This window comes from Eublepharis macularius, chromosome 2, assembly GCF_028583425.1.
Source record: "Eublepharis macularius isolate TG4126 chromosome 2, MPM_Emac_v1.0, whole genome shotgun sequence".
Lineage (NCBI taxonomy): Eukaryota > Metazoa > Chordata > Lepidosauria > Squamata > Eublepharidae > Eublepharis > Eublepharis macularius.
Genome location: NC_072791.1, coordinates 143,192,622 through 143,217,325, shown reverse-complemented (window position 1 = coordinate 143,217,325; position 24,704 = coordinate 143,192,622). Strand labels below are relative to the sequence as shown.

General features: G+C 44.9%; 1 protein-coding gene across 1 annotated transcript in view; it reads left to right on the top strand.

Annotated features, from left to right (window-relative positions):
* B4GALNT4 (beta-1,4-N-acetyl-galactosaminyltransferase 4) overlaps positions 1–24,704 on the top strand; it is a 271,144-nt gene that overhangs the window by 206,956 nt on the left and 39,484 nt on the right. The window contains exons 8-9 of the mRNA XM_054970157.1: positions 15,318–15,396; positions 20,430–20,496. Of these exons, the coding sequence (XP_054826132.1) occupies positions 15,318–15,396; positions 20,430–20,496 (146 nt within the window). The remainder of the gene's footprint in view (positions 1–15,317; positions 15,397–20,429; positions 20,497–24,704) is intronic.

Below are 24,704 nucleotides of genomic sequence, written 5' to 3'. Positions count from 1 at the left end.
GCTAAACAGAGACTCCATGTTCTGAGGCAGTAAGCAGGTGCTGGGGAGTGCCTGTTGCTTTCAGCTCCCAGAAGCATCTGGCTGGCCGCTGCTGGAAATAAATTGTTGAACTAGATGGACCACCAGCAAGTCCCTCACACTGTTCTACTTAATGCAAAATGGTTTTTGAAAATTACGCAACTTTAAAGTGTTTCTTTTGATTTCAAATTATGTAGATTACTAGAAACTGACATTTTAACAGCACAACATGTTGTTAAAGTCATACTGTATGTGTTTCACTCTAAGATCTATAAAAGAAGTAAGGCAGTAACATTTGTTGGTGAAATATACATGTTGCCTTAATACACAGAATGCTTTGCCAAAGGCTTGCATATTCTTAAACCAATAGAAGTTGGTTTAACAACTTTTGATCAGGGACACAGCATGAGGGCTCATCTTTTCCTACCTATGCCATTTTCCAAGAGAAATTCCTTCCTTCTTTTTCCCAACCACTATGAGCCCCACTGGAGAATAAAGTGTACTTGTAACTGTTCCTTACCTGCATCTTGTGTCGGGGAAGGGAAATTACTATTTCTAGGAGGAAAACAATAGGGGGGGGATTCACACAACCCTGGTCAAAGTGTGTCCCCCTTTTCAATGTGGCTGCTATTTAACATTTAAAAACACAGCTGCAGATCCAATCACAGATCTTCTTCTCTGGGGACTTAACAATAACTTTCTGTGCCAATCGTTCTACTACATCACATATCATTAAGATAGTTCTGAAATGCTACAAAAAGCGAGGCAGTCCGAAATCATTTATGTTATGGAAGAGTCACTTTGTGACATTATTTTCTTAATAGCCCTGTGTATCCTTTATATAGCGTTTTTAATTTCCAAAAGACTTTACAGTCAGTGAGACAGGCCACAGTTTTCAGGTGAGGATTGAGGCTGAAAGAATGAGATCTGATCAATATGTTTACAGCAGAGGGTGATTTCAGATCTAGAGCTCCCTCATCCAAAGCCACTGCTATTCCTTTGGCCCCTTAGGGCACTCTACGGTGGGAAAAACAGATAATTGTTTCTGTGTGACTTTGTTCTTTCATTAGCACTCCCCCCTTTGGCCTCTTTTCTGCACTTTCCATCCCAGTCTTCCCTCTTCCCTTCTCTTTTTTCCTTTTTCCAGTCTTGTCAGTTTGAAGCTACTTTCTGTCTAGTTTTGGAAGCTGCCAGCTCTTACTCCCTTTGCTTTGCCTTCTTTTTGACACAGCTGTGGATGAAGCTGGCAGCTCTCTTCTGGGCCTGTCTTTGCCTGCTCCATCAGTTCACTGTCAAGTGGGACTTTCCTTGGCGCTTTGAAGAGATGGCCTCTTTCTTCCACTCTGTGTCTTTACAGTGAATTCTCTGTTCAGTATTATGGAGCTGTAATGCATTGTGGATTTTGTTCCTGTGCAACAAATGACCATGTTTGGTCAGTGCTCTTTTCACACACATAGACCCTTTGTCCTCCACCAGCAAAGGAGGCTTATTTGGCACATAGATTCAGTGTCATAAGCTGAGCTCGTAATGGTGCTACTCAAGCAAATGGCTGTCCAGGGTTATGAACTTCTTTCTTCCTGGTGGTTGTCTATGATCTCTTGTCAGATGCCCTTTATAAATATATTTATGCCCCTTGTGGCTTAGCCTCTTGTTTCTCTGTGATACATCCTGTGCCCTCTGTCTGGCAGAAGAACAAATGTGAAGAATGGGCACGGCAGAGTTTTCTTGCTGGGATCAGGACGCGGAACTCTGAAATAATAGTGATGATGTGTTCTGAATGCTTATTGATTTTACCAGCTGCTGGAGGAAAGAAATGAGGGAAGCCATCCAATTGCAAAAAGTAATATGAATGGCCAAACACCTGCCCGGAGAACAGAGAGACCCTAACCGAGTCTGACTACTGGTCACACTGGCAGATTTCCAGTATTCCTGTGCCTGAGCAGAGATAGTAAACGTAATTTTTCTTTCTTACGTTTACTATCTCTGCTGAGGCACAGGAATACTGGAAATCTGCCAGTGTGACCAGTAGTCAGACTCGGTTTGGGTCTCTCTGTTCTCAGGGCAGGTGTTTGGCCATTCATTTTACAACCTTTAAGGAGGTTGTAAAAATTCTAGCGCATGCTGGGAAATGTTGATTATTTTCAACATAAGTGTTCAACGGCTTAGTAAACAATATCTATCCCCTGCACCTCTGTGTGGTAGATAGAAACCTAGAGGATTAGATCCCACCACCTGCCTGGCAGCAGAAGAGCATCAGTCCCTACTTCCCCCAGAAACCCCCTAATATCTGGTGCTGTGGATCATGAGACTTTCATAGATAAGAAGCTAGAGAAGGGAATCTGGTGAAATCCACCCTTCTTCCCTCTTTTGTCAGTGAAGAATAGCAAAATACAAGGCAGGGTGAACTTGAAGGTAGTTTCCCCTTTTAGCACTCAGAGTCAGTAGATTCAGACTACTTTTTTCACATGTTTGTTTGAATCTGGCAACATAAATACCTCATATAGAGCACTGCAATTGATGCAGTCAAATCCCATCTGTCCTTTTCTACTGAACAGCAATAATTTTTGCTGTAGGTTTCCAGAGCATTTAGATACAGGAGTGAATGGAGGGTCAAAACAGATGAGAGGCTGGAGGATGCATGATCAGATCTTCCCAGCATCTTTTTAAGCTCAGTTAAGATCCAATTCAGGTTGGAGTAGCATGGGGAGGAATGAAGGATTTAATCCCTTTCACCACCATCCCCAGTATTAGCCCTTTCAAGGAAAAAACATGGATAGTCATCATTTTCCTTTAATAAGCTAATAACGGCACAAGGGAGCTCAGTTACTGTTACTGAAACAGTGCAAAGTTGGAAGGATTATACCCCATCTACTCTCCCCATCAGACTGAGAGCCAAGCTGCAAGTGACAAATTACACTTGCCTGGCAAGTGAACAGACTCACGTGTATTCCTCCCTGTTCACTTGCCATTCACTTGCGCTCCACTTCATACACGTGAGTTTGTTCACTTGCCAGGCAAGTGTAATTCGTCACTTGTAGCTTGGCTCTCAATCCAAATTGTGATTCCCCTGTTATACTCAACCCATATAACCAACTACACACACTGTAGGATCCAGAGAAAAGGGGACCTGATCTGTAATTGATATGCTTTCTGGTACAAGATTAAGGAATCCTGTGTGTGTAAAAGAAGATAATAAAAGAAATCCACTTTACCTCACGCACTTGAAAGTTGACAGTAAACCTGGTATTGTAAAATAACAGGAGGTACCTTACTAACAGCAGATGGTAAGGTAGCTCTCCAGCCTGAGGTTATTGGTAAAGTGGTATAAAATAACAAGAGAAAGGTCTGGATCAGGGGTTGTGACACTTAGACTTCCCAAGCACCAGGAGATCTAAGAGTATGTGCTACTGCTGTGCTGCCTGGCTACCCTCCCAGCATTGGAGCATTCTTCCTTCACTGCTGGAAAAGCTGGGGCAGCTAGCCAGATGTGAAGCTGCTTGCAAGTCTCAGGCACAGCCCAGATTCAACAGAGGAATGTTTCTGAAGGCTGCTCCTCGACCTTTCCAGCCCTGAAAATAGGGATGCCTCATGGCTGTGATAATGCAGAGACCTCTCTGAAGTTTTTCTCTGGCTGCATTCTGACTTCATGCCAAACCAAAGAAAGGGAAAATGTGCATGAACCTGACTTGTTGTCAGGTTCTCGCTTCTCCCTTCTGGCTCTTAAAAACTAACTTTGGTTACTTATGGTGTTAACCAGAGTTTGTTTTCCTATTGTAACCAGGATTCTAAACCAGAACGTAATCCAGGTTTACAGTCCCAGAAGTAACCCACTTTCATTTGGACTCCATGTGTAATCAGCAGTAGTTTTTAACTGTGATTCTTTGTGTTAAAAGGGAGCAGGGAAGCGATGAGTGCGAAGTGCATGTGAACTTGACAACAAGCCAGATTTGTGATAATTTTTCCTTAACTACACTTATGATATTTGAATACAACCTTAGAGAAAAGAGTTGAAAGTGCTTATGAGGCTTTCTTTCTTTTTTTTTTTTTATAAAAATTTTATTGGATTAGAAATCATTAAATTGTACATTACAGTCAATTTCCTTTAATTTCCCCAGTTCTAACCCCCTCCCTTTCCCCCCCCCTTTTGTTGACTTCCAACAGCTTTCCAACCCCTTGTCCCTTTTCCCTTACTCATTTCAAATTTATTCTATCTGTCAAACATTAACTTTCACTTTCTTCTAAGCTTATCTATATAACACAGTGCTTCCTCTGTCTTCTTACATACTTTAACAACTAAATAATGCATAACTAAATAATACATTCTTGGCATATATTCTTTTAATAATAGTCATTTAACTAATTTTGGTACTCTATACTCTATTTTATAATCTCATCTTCAATATGGGACAAACAATTTATCCCTCATTTAGCATAATTTTAGGTACTTCTATAAACAATACATTCAATATAAGTCAACCAATTTAACTTATATTCTATATATTACTTTTTCTGCACATCTTGTCTTCGTACTGTTTTAATTATATAATTCCTCCATTATGCAGCTATCCACCAAAAGTAGTCAATCAATTTGACCCATATATACCTCAGTCGATCAATTTAACATATAGTCTATACATTACTATGTATTTTTCCCCCCTTGCTTAGGTTTCTTCATTGCAATTATAAAATATCTCCATTATACAATTATTGCCAGAAATGAAATTAATTAGTTTCTATCCTTATAATTAGTTAATTTCTATCATTATAATTCTTATAATAACACCTATGATACTTAATACTATATATAATAATCAAATAAAATAGTTGCTTAGAAATTCTCATTTAACTCTCCACCCCCCGGTAAAGTCACCTCCCTCTACTTTTATTGTATTTCAGTAATTTTCAAACTGCCACAGTTCTCCTCCCACCTCCCATTTTTTCACCAAATATTGTTTCAGCTTCTCCCAATCCATGTTAAACTGTCCTGGATCAAGGTCTCTCAGTTTCCTTGTCATTTTGTCCATCTCCGCCATGTACAGCAATTTGTAAATCCAGTCCTCAATAGTTGGCACTTCTTGCACTTTCCATTTTTGCGCATACAAAAGTCTAGCCGCTGCTGTCATATAAAATAACAATGTCCTATATTGTGCTGGAATGCTCTCCATTCCCAAGTTCAGCAGCAGGAGTTCTGGGTTCTTATTTATTTGAAATTGTAAAATCTCGCTTATCTCTTTTATTATTTCCCCCCAGTACTTCCTAGCTACCTCACAAGTCCACCACATGTGATACAAAGATCCTTCATGTTTCTTGCATTTCCAGCATTTATTAGACATATTCAAGTTCCCTAGCGCAATTTTCTTTGGTGTCAAGTACCAACGATAAATCATTTTATGGACATTCTCTTTAATATTGGTACATGTCGTAATTTTCAGCGTATTTTCCCACAAGTATTCCCACGCCTCCATTGTTATTTCTTTGTTAAAATTAATAGCCCACTTCACCATTTGCACTTTAACTGTCTCATCTTCAGTATACCATTTCAGCAGCACTTTATATACCTTAGAAATTTCCTTTTTGTCCTCTTGTAAAAGTGCCTGTTCTAGTTCCGAATTCTCCATTCTTATCCCTCCCTTCACACAGTCCGAGTTATAAAGATCTCTGATCTGTCTATACTGAAACCAATCGTAACTTGGAGATAACTCATCTGTGCTTATGAGGCTTTCAATAGATGAAGAGGATTTTATTAAGGAGGATTTCTGTTTTACTGTGGGCACCTTTAGGACATGCAATGGGACCTCTCCCCACCTCCATTTTTTAGACCATTGTTATGCCCAGTGTTTTAAGACAAGTCCCTAACCCTGTGGGCATCTTTGGAATTCTGCCTCAGGGTGGTGAGTAAAATCACAACATGGCTATAATGGGAGGGAGAACCAACACAAAATGTAAGAGAGTGAGGTTATGTGCATTTTGCTTCTAAAACTTAGTTTAAAAGTCAGCCTGTCTAAAATTATAAACTGACTCCAAATTATATAAATCCAAAACCAAACTACAATCCATGTGATACCTTTTATTATAATCAACCAATATGACAGAAAAATTCATTGAACCTGATTCTTTAGCTCTTTAAATCACTTGTACTTTTCCTTTCAGTCCATAGGATAACACAGGGATGGATCCAGACTAAACTGGCAATTTCCCCCTTCCTGCCGCAGACATCCCTTGTGACAGTCCTCAGGGTCCCTTATCCCTCCAGGAGCAGCATTGCATGGAGATGAATGAGCTGCAGGGGGAGGGGACTGGAAATTTCCTGCCTTGCATTAGAAAATTCAGTCTGAATTCAACCCAGTCTGTTCCCAAGGGCTTGTTGGTTTCTAGCCCAAGATTTACTTGTAACCATTCTTATAAATGGGAGGAGCTGGTTCCTGAAGGTTTTGTTTGGCTAAAAAGAAAGCATACCCAGGTCTTACAAGACTTCTGGCACCCTGTGTTCTACTATTTAAAAACACTCCGTGTGGGGTGTCAATGCAGTGCAGATTCTCTTGCAGATAATTAGTTGTGAAGGATTCATTGGGATAATCTAATTAGGGAGCAAATGAAAGAAAGTGGGAGGGAAGGGCTGAGAGTGTTCATGATGGCAAGAATAGTTTGGGTGTATTTGCCACACAGTTCAATGAAGCAGCTGACTGGAGCCCAGCCAGCTTGGATAGCAAGAGCTTGGTATATGTCCCAGAGTTCCAAAGGGAAATTAGGAATGCTTTTTTCCAGCTGAACGATAGCTGTACTGAGCTGGCCTTGACGTCCCTGATTTACATGCCCTGGTTATACATAGCAGTGCACACTAGTGGCAGGAGAATTTGTTCAAGGACAGCCAAAGAGATGGATCCAGTTCACTGCTCAAAGAAATTATATAAAATGATTACACATACTAAACAAAAATATCAGTAATTTTATGGATTCAGGTATCAGGAAGGCCATAAATACTGGTATTCCTGATATTCCGGTCCAAAAATACTGGTTTGGTATTCTGCTTCAGGGGCAGCATCTGGAATTATTCAGCTCCATTATTCCCTATAGAATCTTTCCAGGTGCTACAGGGGCCGTTTTTCAAGCAAACTACACGAAAGACACACACACCCCAGCCCCCGTTTCATGTTGATTAGGTTAAAGGTCCAATTCTACAAGCCACTCTCATTGATGTTTTCTGCACTTTACAGTGTTCCAGAATCTATTCTGCTATGTTCTCCAGAGTTCCTCACATGCAAGGGAGTCATGGGAAGCAAAAACAGTTTTTGTCCATCTTTTCCTGTTTTTTTTCCCCTGCACACATTTCACAATTTTTTTTAAGCCACTGCCCAGTCGCTGCTGGCACATGTTATGTCCGTGCAGAATCTAAAACTCCCGTTTTGCTTCTCGCGCCCCCCCTCTTCCTTTCCCCCAGGAGCTGATTGGTCTGTCTGCTGGTAACCACTCCCACTCTCCTCAGCTCTCTGAACTCCTTTTTCGCCATTTTTAACAGTAAAGCGAGGTAAGGGTCATAAAACTGCTTCTCCATTTGCTTCCTTTCTCCCAGATATGCACACACTCGCTTTTCCCCCCCAAAGCCAGGAATGATTCCTAATGTTGCTGCTTAATCCCTGCTGGCTTTACAAGCTAGGTAAGAGTTAAATGGCTGCTTTTCTCTTCCTTCCTGAGTATTATGAGCACACACTCATTTTTTTTCAAAGCTAGGAATGTGTTGTAACATTACTGCTTGTTCCTCCTCGCTTTAAAAGCCAGGAAAGGGTTAAATTGCTGCTTTTCTCTCTCTCCCTGAGTCTTCTCCTAATGCCAAAGGGGGTGTGGGGGGGGACAGGCATTTGCACAGAGGCAGGGAAGCCTTGGGAATGAAGCAGCGTTTTAACCCTTTCCTTGCTTGGCTTAAAAAATAAATAAATGAGAGTGGATCTAGCACGAAAAGCACATATTTTCCTCCAGAACTCCGCCACCAATTGCCTCTCCATTGGGTATGGGATAGCCCAATCAGCAAATACGGGGGGGAGGGGAATGGGTTCCAACACTGCAACATTACCATGCATGCAATTTTTTTAAAAAAAATTGTCAGCTCCAGACCCCACAACACGCAGTTCCAAAGAGACACATCTCAGCTCATCAGCAGACACCAAATTGCCTTGAGGTCATGCAATACCAAAGCAGCCAGTTAGATCTGGCAGTTGGTAGGTAAGCAGCAGGTAAGCAACACTAACACACACACACACACAGTAATGTTCCAACAGAAAGCTAGAGGAGGGATCTTTTGTGCACCCACTCAAGTTCTCTCTGTAGTCTATACTTTCATGGCTCAGAGGAACCTAGAGACAGCTGCAGCTGCCCTTCACCATTGAAATGCCTGTTCCTTCCTAAAAAGAGTGCTGCTATTTTTTATATTTTTGTATGATGTTTTTAAATGTTTTATATGGAATGTTTAAAATGTTCTTAATGCTGTTATCCTCCCTGAGCCTGCTCGCGGGGAGGGCGGAATACAAATACAATAAAATAAATAAAATAAATAAACCCTGTAAAGAAGAAACACAACACCAACACAACAGCATTTTGAAACATATCAATAGGTATTTTTTAATGTATTTTTGGACCGGATATACCAGGTTGCACACTCCTAGTCACATAGGCCTGGCTTCACAGCTTACTCGGACCAGCAGCACTTCCTTCTTCTTTTGGTTTCAAGACTTCAAATGGCTCTGCCATGTCACTTAATGCAAGAATCAGCAAAACCTGCCCACATCTGACTAAGAGGAAATGTGAGCAACCATACCTTGTCTTATGCTTAAGCCAAATTGGACATTATTCCTGTGCTAATTAGACCCTAATTTGCCTGTTAGCAGTCGTCGTCGTGCTATCTCAAATACAGGGATCAAGAACTGTGGACCCAGAAGACTTGCAGGGGCCACCAGGCTTCCCACTCCCCTGCTTGCCTGCCAGTTTGCATTACTGCTTCCTCACACAGTAGGGGAAAGGGATAATGGAGGCTCTTTTCTTACCTGCCTGCCTGCATTGCTGGCCCTTTATGACACTCACTCAACCATCCACTGCCACCTTCACAGCTAACACAGTGGTGGCCATTCCAGCTCCTCCCTTCCCTCCACCCACTCAGCTGTGTCTCCATTGCCATTCATCCTTGGCTCACAAAGGCAGCCATGATGACAACCCCCCCCCCCACTTACATTACCATTCTGCAGTTCACACAATGGCTGGCCCTCCCTTGCTCACCCGCCTGCCTGTCCGCATCACTGCCATCTCTGAGGCTTGGGTGGCAGTTGAAGTTCTACTGCCATTCTCCTGCTGCTAGCCAGGCATTAATGAAGCCAGGCAAATGGACGCATCATGGCTGATTCCGCACACATTGGATAATGCACTTCCAAATCTCTTTATAGATCATTTGGAATGGATTTTTTTGTGTGCGGAACAAAAAATCCACCTCAAACGATTGATAAAGTGCATTGAAAGTGCATTATCCAACGTGTGCGGAATCAGCCCTTGTCTGCGCAAGTGCAAGCACAGATAAGACTCCATGGGGGGGAGTTACCCCCCTACATTTGAAAAAGTTTTCAGCTTTTGCTGCAAACCTGGAGGGATCCCCCAAGTTTGCAGGAGAACCTGTTTTCTGTGTTCGTGGCTGCAGTTCACAGAATTAAGCATCCCCAGGCAGGACCATGTTGACTATTGGATATATTATTATTTTTAAAATATTGGCTTGTTAAAAAAAAAGGTTGTCTTGGCAGTGCTTGGCTCTCTGTAGCACTGGTAGTACTTAGCTTTATTAGACACAGTACTTCAGATATTCTGCCTATAATCTTGTATGTTGCCGGCAAGCCTTGGCCTGCAGTGGAACTCTCTCTCAAGTAGTTACATTTACAAAGAAAAAACATAGAAGTCCTGTGGCACCTTAAAGGCTAATTAATTTATTGTGGAATAGGCTTTTGTAAAAAGGGCCCCGTTTCGTACTATACTAACACAGCTAGCACTTTGGAATTTGCAGTCAGTTGCTGACAGTCAGAGAAAATATGAAATCTCTGGTTTCTGCACATTTCATTTCAATTCCTAAAGAAGAATGAGGTTAAAGCAGTCCCTCTAAACATTTTAAAAGATAATGCTTGTTGTATGTCAGTAGGAGTCCATATTTCCTGTAAGATTTGACATGGTCTTTTGCCCTTGGGTTTACAGCTCAGTGGCTTACTCTGTCCTTGGCATTAAAGGCAATGCCCCTTTTAAGCGCTGCTGGATTCCTCTGTATAGTCAACATTCGCAAGCAGCAACTAACCACCTCCCCTTTCTCTTTGTGTGTGTGAACTTCCTTCCCAGCACTTGAGAACCTCTTATATGAGAAGCGTCAAAGTTCTCTCATCTTGTAGAGTTTGGTGTGGAAATGAATATAGTTACCATGGCAGCAGCATGCAACACACCAAGCTGGTGAATGTGTTTGGAAAGGATTTCAGGAGCCCTTTGCTTTTCATGATCACGTCTGACAGGCAGCAGTGTTAGAACAGGAGGATCTCAGCTGCAAATGCAGTTTTCATGTCTAGCCTCTGTCAACTGGGTGTGGGCATTTGTTGTATCTGGAATGGCTGATTGCATTCTCTCCATGTATATGTTTTACTCCCTCCCCTCATCACTGTAGCCTGCCACCATTTCCTTCATTAATACTCTCCTTGTAAGCATGGGTGATTGCTTTCCAGGTACTTGACATTTCATAGTAGCCTTCCTTGCTTTACTTCCTGTGCCAAGTCCCTATACAAAATCCCAAGCAATGCGTCGGGCAGCTCAATCCTAAGAGGGGTGGTAGAAAGCACTCAGGGAGCAAGCTAAGGCTTACACCAGCAGAACTGGCTCTTACGTTGATGTAAACCTCTCTCCGCTGACACCTCCCCAAGGCACACTACCACAGATGGTTCGCCGCTGGTGGGCATGCTTGGCAGCTGGGTGGAGGTGCAAGTGCAGCACAAGTTCCTGCGGTGGCACGTGAGGGGGCAGGGCATGGGGCAGGCCACAAGTTATTCTGCTTCCAAAGCCTCTCCAGCCCTGGGAATGCCCCCTGCAGTGGCGGAAAGTTACACCACGAAAAAAGGAGGCGTAGCCCATAGGCACCCATTGAATGGGAAAATTCGAGCCCCTCTTCCAGCACCCCTGTGACCTGAAGGAGCATAGGATGGGAACTACCATGGGAGCCAATACGCATGCACTGCCAGGGTGGGCAAGCCCCCCTCCCCACACCCAAGGATCTGCTCACGCACTTTACAAAAAAGTCCAGCTGCACTGATTATGACCTCAGGTAGGTGAGTACATGGCCAAAGGCTCTGCCCGTCAGCCTTCTGCCACGGGGACTTTGTGCACAACGTGGGAGAGTGGGTACTCACAGTGGCAGGCCCTGAGTGCACTGGGGGAACTTAGCGGGAAAACTGGGAGAACTTTGTGCTTGCTCAAGGGAAGAAGGGCAAAGTCCAGAATGTCTTGACTAACAATAACCACTCAAGTCTCCTTGCAGGTTATCTGACTCAAGTTCCAGCTTGGTAAGGAACGAGGGAGCAGTGACAGATAAGAAGAAGATGGGCGGCGGCTAACCCAGCTTGCTGATTTGTGCCAGCTGCCCCCTCACCTGAACTCACCTGACCGCTACCATCTTCAGGTGAGGCTCGGTGGGGGAGGGGCAGTGGCAGCAGACCCTGCCTGCCCCAGAGGCAGTTGCCCAGAAAAGTACATTTGACACAGCCAATGGGGGGGGTGCTACCCATGTGGGAGCTCTGTTCAGACTCTGTCAGCTGGGGCCCCTCCTGGCAGAGGAGGAAGTGTGGCCAGTGGTTGGGTTGACTGGGTGTTCGTAACACCCTGTTACTGAAGGGTGCTCAGCCACTTGACTTTGTCCCTCATGGGATAAGATCATCTCAAGGCAGAGTGCTGTCTCACCAGAGAGTCATGAATCATATGGTTGCAAGCTGCACCTGTGGAGCTGCCACCACAGCTCTTACCCAAAGGACACTGTCCCAGACGTTGCAGATTGGGCTTGGCATCAGCTGCGCACTGGCCTGGATCACTTACAACACGTGTCTGTTTCCCTTGCAGGCAGATCAACACTCATCTTGGAGACCAAGGGACATGACTGCCTGAGCTCCCTGTAAGCCTCCGCAAGTGCTAGTCAGGTCCTGCCCAGGGAGCAGTTTACCAAGGCAGCCCGCGGCTCAGCCACATTGGCAGGAAATACTTCCAGAGAACCTCTTCACCTTTTCCAGTTTAATAAAATACATGTTGAAAAACAAGAAACTGCTGTCTGTTTGCTCACTCCCCTGACATTGACAATAGCCGCCACTGCCCCCAACTCCCCGTTGGGACGTCTTCTCACACATCCCCACAAATTTTTCCTGGCTTGGGTCTGGGATCGATGGGGTGGGCTTTGCTGCCAGGAGGAGCAGGTGTCAAGTGGCGCCATGTCCAGCTTCCCTGCCCCCTTTCCTCCCTTCAATGTAAGTTCAGGCAGTGGGGTGGGAATTGAAGTGCAGCCCATGAACGTCTGGCAGGGCGGGAGGGGGGGGGGATGCTCCACTGAGGACGTTCATTCTCTGACAGACTGAGCTGCTGGCATCTGATAAGCCAGGCTGTGGGGAAGGCAGAACTTACTGCAGGGAGGTGGGGAATGGGGAGCGACATCTTTAGATTTCCTTCTCCTGCAGAAGGATGAACTACCCTCTGTTTTGCTGTTTGCGGAAGCAGGGGTGGACTTGGAAAATCTTAAATAGGAAGGGGGTGAATGGCAACACCCGGAGCAGTTTCTCTGCTCCCATGGGCTGTCAGTCCATGGGGGTGGGGGCTGGACTGGACTGGACTGGGGCGTGGCTCTCAAGGTCCAACCCACATTCTCACCATCGTTGTGATGCTGTGATTGTTCAAATGGTGCCGCCGCAAGTCTGGATGCTTTGCACTCTCTTCTGGCCTCTTGTGTGGTTTCCAATGGGCATTCCTGTCACTCATTGTAGAACCCGCCGCCCCCACCTGCCCCTCCGGATCCTGGGGGCTGCTCCCAAGTGCTGCAGGCTTTCTGATCCCACTGTTCAGGGAGGGGGAACCTGTTTCTTGCAGTAGCGGCAGTGGAGATTTGCAGGCACACCATGCTGCAGCCACCGGCCTGGCCTTCATCGGAAATGGGGGCTGGATGGGCGAGAGGGTGGGTGTTTGATCTGGACCTTCACTGTCACCTCTGCCCCCCTTCCCTGGCAGGGATGCTTGCTCTCCAAGGTGGGGGGGGGGTATTGGTGGCAGTGGGGATCATGGCCTCCCCATTGGCTGTGCTGCTGCTTGCCCTTCGCCTGCCTGTCAGGGGAGGGGTATGGCCATTGGCTGGTGTGAGCAGGGTGATCTGGGGAACAGTGGGCAGGTACACTTGGTGGCAGCTGCACCTCACCTTGTCGTGTTTGGGTGCCAGCGGGACTCTCCTGCAAAAGTCCATAGGGAGCCGTGGAGCGGCTCCCCATTTACGTCAGTGCACAGGTGCTGCTGCTGCCTCAAGGTTTAGGATTGAGCTGGAATCTGATCCAATTTTTTTTACTTCTGGAGATATTCAGACATGATTTGAAGCAAAAGAGCTGGATTGTTTAGGTCCATCATAGTCATACAGAAAGAACTGGACATATGTAGGTGGCATCGGATGTAGACTCTGTTACCAAAGGAGGCTGTGGCGAGGGTTTTCCCAGAACCAGCAGGCAAAGTGTCTGCGTGCAATGTTTGTTGTTGCCCTCCACGGCACCCACTTTGGTTACCTGCATCCTCTGTCTCTTCCATCATTCCTCCCAGCATTCACATGTAAAGTATTATCAAAACAGACACACGGGATACTGGAACTGACCCCTCCCCCTCCTTATATTTCCCTGCAGTCATTTGCCTCAGGCCCTTTCCCTTTCAGTCCTACTGACTTTCATGATCAGAGAAAAATGCCTGGGGCAGTGGACCCCAGAGAGGGACAGTGGGGGATATTCAGCTCCCCTCACCCATAAACCTCTGATGTTACAAGCATACCTCCAACCTGACTCTCTCTTTGTACTTGAATGGGGTAGATGTGATTTGAAAAAGTGGCTGCTGCCATTGTACCTAGCATTTACCCTGAACTTTTCAAGCGTCCAAAGCAACTTGTATACATTTTTTCAGTAATCCTTACAACAGCAACCCCCGCCATGGCACCCAGCAGTGTGTTCTGTGATGCCTGCTTGCTGCTGCACTTCCTGACTGCAATCTGTTGTCTTTCTGTCTCCATCTTCTGTTTGACCTCTTTTACCTCATTCGCATTCCCTCTGTCCTACTCTTTCCTCTATCACCTTTTACATTCTCTTCCAACAACCCTATAAGATAGTCCATTATTATTATTACTGTATTTCAGATGGAATAGGATGTGTGGAAGCAACAGTTACCAGCAGGCCTGGAAAAACATGCCCTCTCCTTTTAATAATAGAGGCTTAATGCATGGAAATTAGCAGGTGAAGCTTCTCATAGGATGGAAGCAAATGACATCACCTGGAAAATAACATCCCATTATGCTTTGATTGAAGGAATGGGACATTTTTCTCCAGCGCTGTTGGCAAACCTAGTGGGAACAGAGGGTGGGACCTAGAGGCCAACCAAAGGACTTCCCGAGTTACACCCACTTAACACCTGTGCTACCTCTTGTCCTCTTTCACATCAGACATTGCCAAATGATAATATACTATGCAGATGAGGTGAGTTTTGACACATATGCACAGTTTATTCTATGAGTGCAGAGTCTGGATATGCTGTAGAAGGGAAGAAAATGAGCCAGTCTGTTCTAGCTGCTTTCCTGTTCAGCCTATAGTGGACCCATGGGAATCATGGCACCTTGAGAGATACTGGGAATGCAAAAAGTTTGGTTAAAGAGTTCTTCTTTTTATTCCTCTAGTGCCAGCTAAATCACACTGAAGTTGCCTGCAATAATACAGCCTGTTCAGTGCATCCCAGTGAGGAAACTGCAAAGTGAACAAACCACCTGATACCATCACTATTCCGCCTGCCTTTTCTATTAGTGGGTTCACATAATGCTGAAGATTCAGAGCAAAACAGGGTGGGTGGCAGCTGGTTTTGCCAGTGTGCTATCTGGGAGATTCCTGAGTCGAATGCTTCTGCCCCAGAGCCCCCAGTACCTGCTGCAGCTGAGAATTCTCACAGGGTGTGGTAGTTCTGGAAAGGAAGCAGACAAGAATGGTAGAAAGGCGCTTGCTATTTTCTAATGAACTCCTTTGCTTTCTACACAGCCTCCTCTCATCCAGGCACTACTACTTTGAGCTCCTTCATAAGCAGGATGACCATGGATCAGACCATGTGGAAGTTGGTGTGAGTAAATCCCTTTTCACCTTCAGGTAGAGTTATCTGTTAAGAGAGCTAAAAAGGAATTAGAAAACAGAAACACTGCTGGTCTTCCTTGATAGGAAATAGATCTTGCATGTCCATCAAATAAGGCATTTTAAACAGAACTCCAGTCAGTTTTTAAATGAATTCAGGCCTACTTCTCAATTACTAATTGAGAAATGGTATCTGGCTTTGGGGTACCCGAAAGGGCAACGTGGCAAGAAGGTCTATATCTTCCAGATAAACCAAGCAGAGAAAAATATGTGTGTTTTCTTAGCCTTTTTAGTTGGGTTTACCATAAAGCAGGAGGAGGAAAAAATCAGTCCCTAAGCATTTTCTCTCTCGTTGCGGAGCATGAGAAGGTCTTTCTTCTTATACTGAATTGCGTCCTTCTCCTGGGAGGATACCAGAGAGAGTGGACAAGGGATTTCCTAGCTGGTAATTTCTTAAACATCCTTATTCTCAAGATAAAATTTCTTCAAAAGGGGAGGATTAGCAGCACCAAATATTAAACTATATTATCAAGCAGCCGGATTGGTTTGGATTGCAGATTGGATTACAGTGCAAAACCAAAGAACGATCAAACTTGAAGTGGCAGATTTGGATGGAATATATTATTATCAATTTACAGACTAAAAAAGCACCGAAATTGACTCCATTAAAAAACAAATACAATCCATCAGAGGATTATTTAAAATCCGGGGGAAATGTCGAAGAAGATTTAGCCCTTCAATGTCTCCATTAATGTCCCCATTGGAGGCATGTTTTGATAAAAATGTAAGAAAGAATAATGACTCAATAACTTATGGAGAAATGATTAATTTACAAGGAAGAATATAAACTTGGCAAAACCTAAAAGATGAAGGCAAAACTATACAGTGGCTATTATATTCACAATTGAAAGCAACAATTGGAATGATCAGGAACCTAACAGAAATTGAAAAATTGATCACACAGCACAAAAAACATTTGTTGGGATGAATTTATAAAATATTACAATTTGATACAGAAGAAGAACAAGTAAAACCATGTATGAATTAGCGGATGCAGAATTTTGGGGTAAAAATTACTATGCAACAGTGGGAAACTTTATGGACAAAAACATTAAATTTACAAAGAGTCAAATGTTAAATGAAAATTGGTTTAAGATGTTTTTTTACGATGGTATATTACACCAAAAGATATAGAAAAAATGAATAAAAATTATAAGGGAAAATGTTAGAAATGTAAAGAACATGACGGTGCTTTTACCATATGTTACCATAAAATAACTAAAAAGTACTAGAAAGTAATACATGACATAATGCAAGATATTTTGAAAATAAAATGTGTTCTGGATTCAAAGACTATGTTATTGGCTATTTCCCTCCCAAATTTCCCAAAAAGGATGGGAAGAAGTTTTAAATTACATGATAATGGCATCCAGTGTGTTATTTGCAGCAAAATGGAAAGTTGATTTTTGCCCTAGATGAGAAGAATGGGAAGATAATGTAGTTGATTATGCTACAGTGGCCAAACTACCGGAGCTCCGCTTGTTTGCTCCCTAAGGACTTTGGTGGGAGAGTTATGCCAGTGCCGGAGCCCAGCAAGGTATGGCACAGCTGCTGCCAAGAGCACTCAACCTACCATTCGCCTGTCAACCCTGCCAGCACCCGCCAATGGTTGCACCACCCCCATGATATGAATGCAAGTGGCAAGCAATGGCGCAGCCAATAAGTGGCCCATGATCCCCACTACATGACAATGCTGCCTGCCTCCTGCCCAGGGACCAGGCAGCTGGGGACCTCGTGGCCCCACAGGCACGGCACCCACACCAGGGAGCCTTGCTGGATGAGGTTGCCTAGTGAGCGGCAGGCAGGGTGCGTGGGTTCCCCCCCTAGGGGTGAGGGCAGGAGCCACACGCTGATGGGGGGCAGGACCAACAACGCGCAGCCAGGAGAGAATGCCCCATATTTGCCCAGGCAACTCCGGCAGGATTCACCAATCAGAGGGTAGCTGCAATTGACAGCATCATGAGTGACAGGGGAAGGTGTAGCCAGTCCATGGGCCAGGCCATGATTCCTGATGGCAGCTGCCAATATCACTCCCCTGCCCTGCAGAAAGTGGGTGCACAGGGCAGAGAGATCCCCGCGATCGGGCTTACCGCACTCAAACAGAGACACTTGCCTTGAGAGAAGCCCTGCCCAGGGGGGTGGGGGACACTGAAGGTGCAGACAGGGTACCCGCCCACCGTTTCACCCAACCCTTGTTCCTGACAAGGGCCAGGCTGGTGGTGAAAGCACCACTCGGTTGCAAACTCCCCCTTGCCGCCGCTACTCCAAGAAACATGTACCCCCATCTTCGAAAAGTGAGACCAGAAAGGCAGCAGGACATGGTGAGAGCCGCACCTGCAACTCACAGTACTCAGGATCAGCCCCCCCCCCCGCAAGTCTCGGAGAGGCAGCTCCTTAGAGACAAGCAGGGTGGGGGAGGACGGGTTCTGTAATGAATGGCAGGAATGGCCAATAAAAGCCATGGGAGGGGTTTGCGGGCTGATTGGATGCGAGGGGAATAGCAAAACACCCTTTGACTAGCAGCAGCTCCATCAAAACAGAACACTGCATCAAGAAGAAGCAAGGGGAACACTGGGTGGACCACACAAGCTGTGCACCACTCCCAGGATGATAGCACCCCCCCGCCCTGAGTGGAATGACAGCCTGTGGAACCAGAGGAACTGCTCTAGTGGCCATCATCCCATCCCTGTGCCAGGTCCCCAAAGTTCATCCCCACCCTGCAAACAGCAATAGGGAGAGTGGTCTAGTCTCACAGGGGAGGAGTCCCAGAGATCCCAGGATGTCACTCCACATGTCCCTTCCCCCACATCCCAGCATCAACCTCACTTCCCACATGCAGCGGTGGTCTTCCAGGCTTATCAGATGCCAGCAGTGCTGTCTATTGGAGAATGAGAGTCCTTCATGGTGCCCTCCCCCCAACAGACACACAGGTGCAACACTACAAGCCCCACCCCATTGCCTGCAGTGAAATTGAGGGCGGGGGGAAGGGAAGCTGGATGGGATTGGAGCCTCCAAGTTGCCACTGGACATCTGCTCCTTCTGGCAGCAGAGCGACACCAAGGCATGGAGGCACCTGGAGCCTTTTCAGGGCCACCCCATCCATCCCAACCCAGAGCCAGAAACGGGGATGTGTGAAAGAGCAGCCCTATGGGGAAGTGAAGGGGGGGGCTACAGTCATGCACAGCAAGCAAACAAACAGACAGGGAGGGAGTTGTTTTCCCACACAGAATTTTTGAACTGCAAAAAGTGAAAAAGTTGTCTTGCCAACGTACTTCAGCCAGGAAGGCAGCAGAGCCTGTCTGCACAGCAGTTGGAGCAAGGTTGAGATCCAGACTGCCTGGGGAGCTGCTTCTTGGTCTGGGCTCAAATGGCAGTCGAGGAGGATCTCCGAGGGCTGGCCTTGCTGAGAAGTCCCTGTCAAATAATCCTGGGTCTCTCTTGCAGGTGAAAAATATCACATGGGAAGATCACTGCTTTAATATGATGTGCACTAATTGCATGGTTGCTCTGAAGGGGAAGAAACACATGTGCACAGAAGGTTGTTCTCCCTTTTCATCAGTTATTTGGCACATCTGTGTAAACACTAAATTTGCAGGATGAACAGCATATGGGCCTGTCTAAAAGCAAGTGTGTAATCTAGACAGATGAACATTGACACATTAATGCCTCTACTGTTTTGCACAATGTCTAAACACTTGTCAGTCATTACAAAAGCCCTCCAGGCATCAGAATTAACACTAATAAATCTCCAGTCTACAGTGGGTGATTCACTGCCAGTGGTGCAGCGTTATGCCCCATGGAGAAATGCATTGCCTGCAACCAGTTTATGCAGAGCACAATGACGGTGAAAAGGGGAGAGCTTTATTATGTGAGGAGGGTTTGATGGGAGGGACCAGCCTTACTGTGTGAGCCGCTTAAATTGGCTGACTTTTAAAGGCCTGTATATGTGCTCTGTCTGCATAAGTGCTACAGTAGGAAAGTAGAGAGAAGCTGGAGATAAAATAGACTTTGGGAAAAGATTCACAAAGTGGCACGAGTTAGTGAGGGGAAAGACATTCATTGTAGTGATGGAACAGGTACTAATACTAGGTATGTAACACTTGCGCAGCCAAATTCTAAATGGCATTTACAGTCTGCTTGCCCTGCCAGGAAATATTTTTGCTTGAGTATCCTGGGGGGCACCCTTTTTCTCTACAGAAGTACTACTTTGTGAAAAGACATTTCAATAGCAGCTCAAGATGATTGCACAGTAAAAAAATAGCTATAAAAACATAAACTGGAAAGTTTCCAGGAAGATTCAATAGAAGTTCTTGTATTTTCAGCACCAGGGTGTAGTCAGGCAGCTTGCTTTTAGTTCTACTTAAAAACTCAGTGAGATTCAGGTCCATTAGCACCTTAAAGACCAACCAGATTTCCAGGGTATCAACTTGCAAGAGGCAAAGCTCCCTCTATCAGATATCTGCTATAGAACAACATGGCTACCCACCTGAAATGAAAAATACAGTGAGACTCTAACAAGTGAGGTCACTGCACTACTTTGATATCCCTGTGGAATCATAGCCAGAAATAGAGTCTGTGGGAGTTCTCCCTTCCCTCTTTTACTACTGGGGATAGAGCAAACCTGCAACGTCAAGCTACTGGGTATGGTTGAGTAGTGGCTTCATATTCCTCAGGCCCAGCCAAGAAGCAACTGGTGCCCACACTGGAAGTGGAATTCACACTTCTTCTGGAAGTTTTGTTTCCCAACAAATTATGTTTGAGAACAGGAAAGGAGTGCCATGGTGCAAAAATACCAGCCAGTGTGTGTTAAGTGGGGATTGTGGCAGTCTGTCTTCTGGACTATGACATATTCCTCCCTCTTTACATTCCTGCCAACTGTTCTTGCTCCAGCTCTCTATCACCATATTAAAGAGTGTACAAGTATGCACATGTGGATTGATTATTTTACTCTCCTGTCTCTTTTAGTGGCGAGTTTTCCTTCCCAGTTTCAAGTTTGAAGTGGTTGATTCCCCCTACATCTCATTGTATACAGGTAGGCATGAATTTGTTACACAGTTCCTCTCACAGTCCAGCATGTTAGATTGGAATGAGTGCATGAGCAATATATTTGCACAAAGTACACATGCATAACATAAAACATTCACAGGGCAGTGTGTGTGTGCATAGCATGCAAAATTCTATATGATTATAAAGTCTTGTCTGTATTGAGCCTTGTTTCTAAAGCAAAAGAGCCTTGGCTCTAAACCCCCCCCCCCATTATCCCACAAGTCTCATCTTTTTAGACTAATGAGAGTAAGCGGTGCAGCTTGCCAGTAAAGAAATACAGATTCCATCAAGGACAGACACACCCATAATCTGTTGCCTCAGAACAATTAAATGGGCCTCAGAAATGGGGGCTGGTCTGCTGCACCTAGTTAGATTCCCTAGGCAACCATCAATTCAGACTGTAGCCAGAGAGAGACTCTTAACTTTCCTCCTTCAGTGAAAGGTTTTCTTCTGTTGTCCCTGCCACCAGCTGCCTGCATAGCTCCTTGAGGTTCTTGATTCGTTCTCCTCCCTAACTAAAACTCTCTGATAGCCTCACCTAACCAGCTTATTGCTTGTTGCAGCCAGCCTCCTGTTGCCTTCCTGTGGGCCTCACTGCCTGCTGTATTCAAGGGGGATGCTCACTGAAGCAGGCCAGTCTGCCATAGTATGGTCTCCAAGCGCAAGCCATTTTGAAGTACATAACCATTAGTTTGTAGAGATATAGCATCCTGCACCTGGTTAATTTGTGCTCCTGCACTTGGGAAGGCACAGAATATAACACTGAAAGAAAAAGTTAAGCACAGAATTGTTGCTATGACTCATATTGGAGTGATTTTGGTTTTCTGGAAGGAATTTGGCAGGTACAGATGTACTTTTTCATTATCATCAGAAGGGCTAAGACCAAAATCATGTTCACACTAATGTGGGAACAGCTGCCATTAAACTCAGTGGCCTATATCCCATCACTCCAATAAGCAAAGACTGAAATCATTCTCTATCTTAAGGTGTCTTTCTCCAGCTTAAGAGGCTCTTATTCTTTTAAGTTGGAGGAACTTACTGCAACTTAAGGTAGGATACCACCCAGTGGTAAACAGGGTGCTAATGTATTTTTTTCCCTTTCCAATGAAGAAAAGAAAATAATTTGATGGGCTGAAAATACTCTTGAAGTTATTTAATCTAATGCTACCTGCACTAGATCTTCCACCTGAAACAGGTTAGCCCCCAATATTCACATTATGGTGGGACACAAGCAAAATGAGTGCCCTATGTTTGCAGGGTGAGAAAACGAGCAAGGTAAAATAGTTCCCAAATGATCAAACAAATAAGCCATGTAGTTATGATTTTTTTGTCACATGACCACTCATAAAAAGGCAAAGGGAAAACACATGGATGAGTTCAACAGTGTGTGTATAAAAATTACCTGCTAGAACTTGTGGGAGTATTGGAGAAGAAGCCATTCTGCTCCTTCTTCAAAGACTGGTGCTGCCCATTCACTTTAAGCCTTTGTGGATCTCAGAACAAAGAGGAAGAGGCCAACACAAAAGTCCCCGGCAAACACCCATCAGCCACTGTTCCTGAAGCAGAGTTATGAGTGTCTGTCTTGTAAGCAGGGATGGATAGTGTCGAGTTTAATTAAATCCATAGATCTTCTGCTTCCTTCCTCATAACCTGGCCTAGCAGCAGAAGGTGTTTGATGAATAGATCCTTGCCTGGTACTCAATACACAAGGTGTTTGTAATTAAGAATCCTGTGGAAGGTGGAGATAAGGTGGAGGAGTTGGGCGATTCAGCCTCTTCAGCACCAAAGTACAAGGGCTGGATTGGCATGAGAGGAATAGTGGCAATTGGGATATTGGCAGAAGTGCCTGGAAGAAAGATGGGGCGTGAGGGGATATTTCCTTCTGGCTGTATCTGTCACTGTGAGTTTTCTCCTCTGCCCTCTGATATGCAGCTTGTAACCCACAAGGAGTGACGGTCTTGTTATTTTACTCTCTGCCTGCAGCTCCTCACTGTGCTGACAGATAGTTATTAAGCAGGATTAATTGCAATCAGCAGTACAAGAATCAATGTCATCTTTGATGAGGAGTCCTCTCTAAACTATAAACAATATTTCTGCATATCAAAAGGGGTTCTAAAGATGTGTCCACAAACACATAAGTCAATTTGATGTCAGTGTATTCAACTAACCCTGCAGTCTACACTGCAGCTCACTTGTACTTAGGTTGCATACAAATATGATTGAACTTCATGCCACTGACAGATGGTATTGTTGGTGCAATCATAGGTCTAAGTACTATAGGGCTTCAAGAGTGTCAGCAGTGGGTTCCAGGAGTGAGTAATGATGTCAGTAATAACTTCACCCCCAGCCTTGTACATCCACTCCCTGCCCACCCCACTCAATTCTCTCATGCATTTCCTCACTCTGCTCTACCTACCTAATCTTCTGTCTTCTTATACTTGCCTTGCAGCTGCATCTTCCTCCTCCTTCTCTCTCCCCTCCCCACAAATCATTAAATTCTGGATCCCCTACTTTTGCATGATCTGTATATATTAAGAACTAGACTGTCTGAAATCTTCTCTCAGAGATTGGACATTTTCTACAGATAAGGCAGTCTGAACATGGACCAAACATTTAAAATGTTCAAGGAGAACTACAAAAGGAACCTGCTAGAGGTGAAATTTGAGCCATACTCAGGAGTGGCCTACATATACAAGAACCAATCTTCAGACTACTTGCAAAAAAAAGTCAGTCCGAGGTTGGGGAAGATAGCCAAACGTAGTCACAGTTTAACACAGTTTTTAAAATAAGTAAAGAACAGAGTGGTGATGGATGGTCGGTTACAGTATTAGACTGAAAATCCAGAGAGGATATCCTGTGTAAATTTAAATACTGCTCAAAGTGGATCTGCCAGTACATGTTTAAAAAGATGTTTGTGTGGAAAACGTATTTCAGTCTTATTTGTGTTTGTGGAATGGATTCAGGACAGACAAAAGGAAGTATTTCTTGACTCAATGAGTGATTAAAAGGTGAAATTCACTACCAGAAGATGTAGTGATGACCACAAACATAGATGGCTTTAAAGGGGTTCAGATTCATGGAAGGGATAGGTCCATCAGTAGTTAATAGCCATGGTGACAAAAGGGAGCTTCTCATTCAGAGGCAGAAAAACTTCTGAATACCAATACTAGGAGGCAACATTGGGAGAAAGGTCTTGTCCTCTGTGCCTTGCTGTTAATCCTCAATAGTAAGTGTTTGACTGGTGTCTGAAACATGATGCTGGTCTAGATGTACTAGTGGCCTGATCCAGTGGGGGTCTGAAAATTCAGGGGTCAAACATCAAGTCCTTATGTGGGGGAAAGCAGTGGGATTATAGTTATTCTTGAGCAGAATTTTACTCAAGCTTTGCAAGGATCTCAAGAATCTCCTTTAAAGAAAATGACCTATTGCTAGCCATCAAGAAATCCGTGTATTTAACATTGTTGTGGCATGTAACAATATAGTTGTGGTAGTAGTCAACAAGCACAAGACAACGGTTCACAGAAGATTCCTTTGGAAATGCCATATGAACACTGCTTTTACTGAGTCCAACCACTGGTCTATCAAGATTGCTTTAGAGAGACAGTGGCTCTTACAGGGTCTCCAGTAGAGTCTTCCACATCACATACTACCAGATTCCTTTAGCTAGAGATGCTGTGAATTGCACCTGGGATCTTCTGTGTGCAAGATGCTCTAGATGCTCTACCGCTGAACTATGGTCCCTCCAATCACATGTCTGCAATGCTCTTGAAGTACATATCGCAGGAAGTGCATCATGATTACCACACCATGTTTTCCCTACATGTATCACCAGCAAGTCAGAAGTCATTCTTAAACATAAAAGGGGAGGCATGTTCCCAACAACTCATCCTTTTATGTGGCGCAGGTGCAGTCTGTGCGCCTGTGGGAAGGACGGCCCGCTTTCCTTCCCTTCGTCACTGGGATCGGTCAGTGAAGGGAAGGGCCCGCCCACCTGTCAAGCTGCCAGCCATGAACCAGGGCAGCCAGACGGCCCAATAGATGGTCGAGCCTCCCTTTCACCGCTGGCCAATCCTGATGGTGGAGAGAAAGGCCTGTCTGCCTACCCAGCCTCCATCCCTGGAGCAAGGAGGGCAGGCAGCAAGATGGGCAGGCACGCCTGCCAAGCCTCCAGCTCCAGAGCAGGGAGGGCACGCG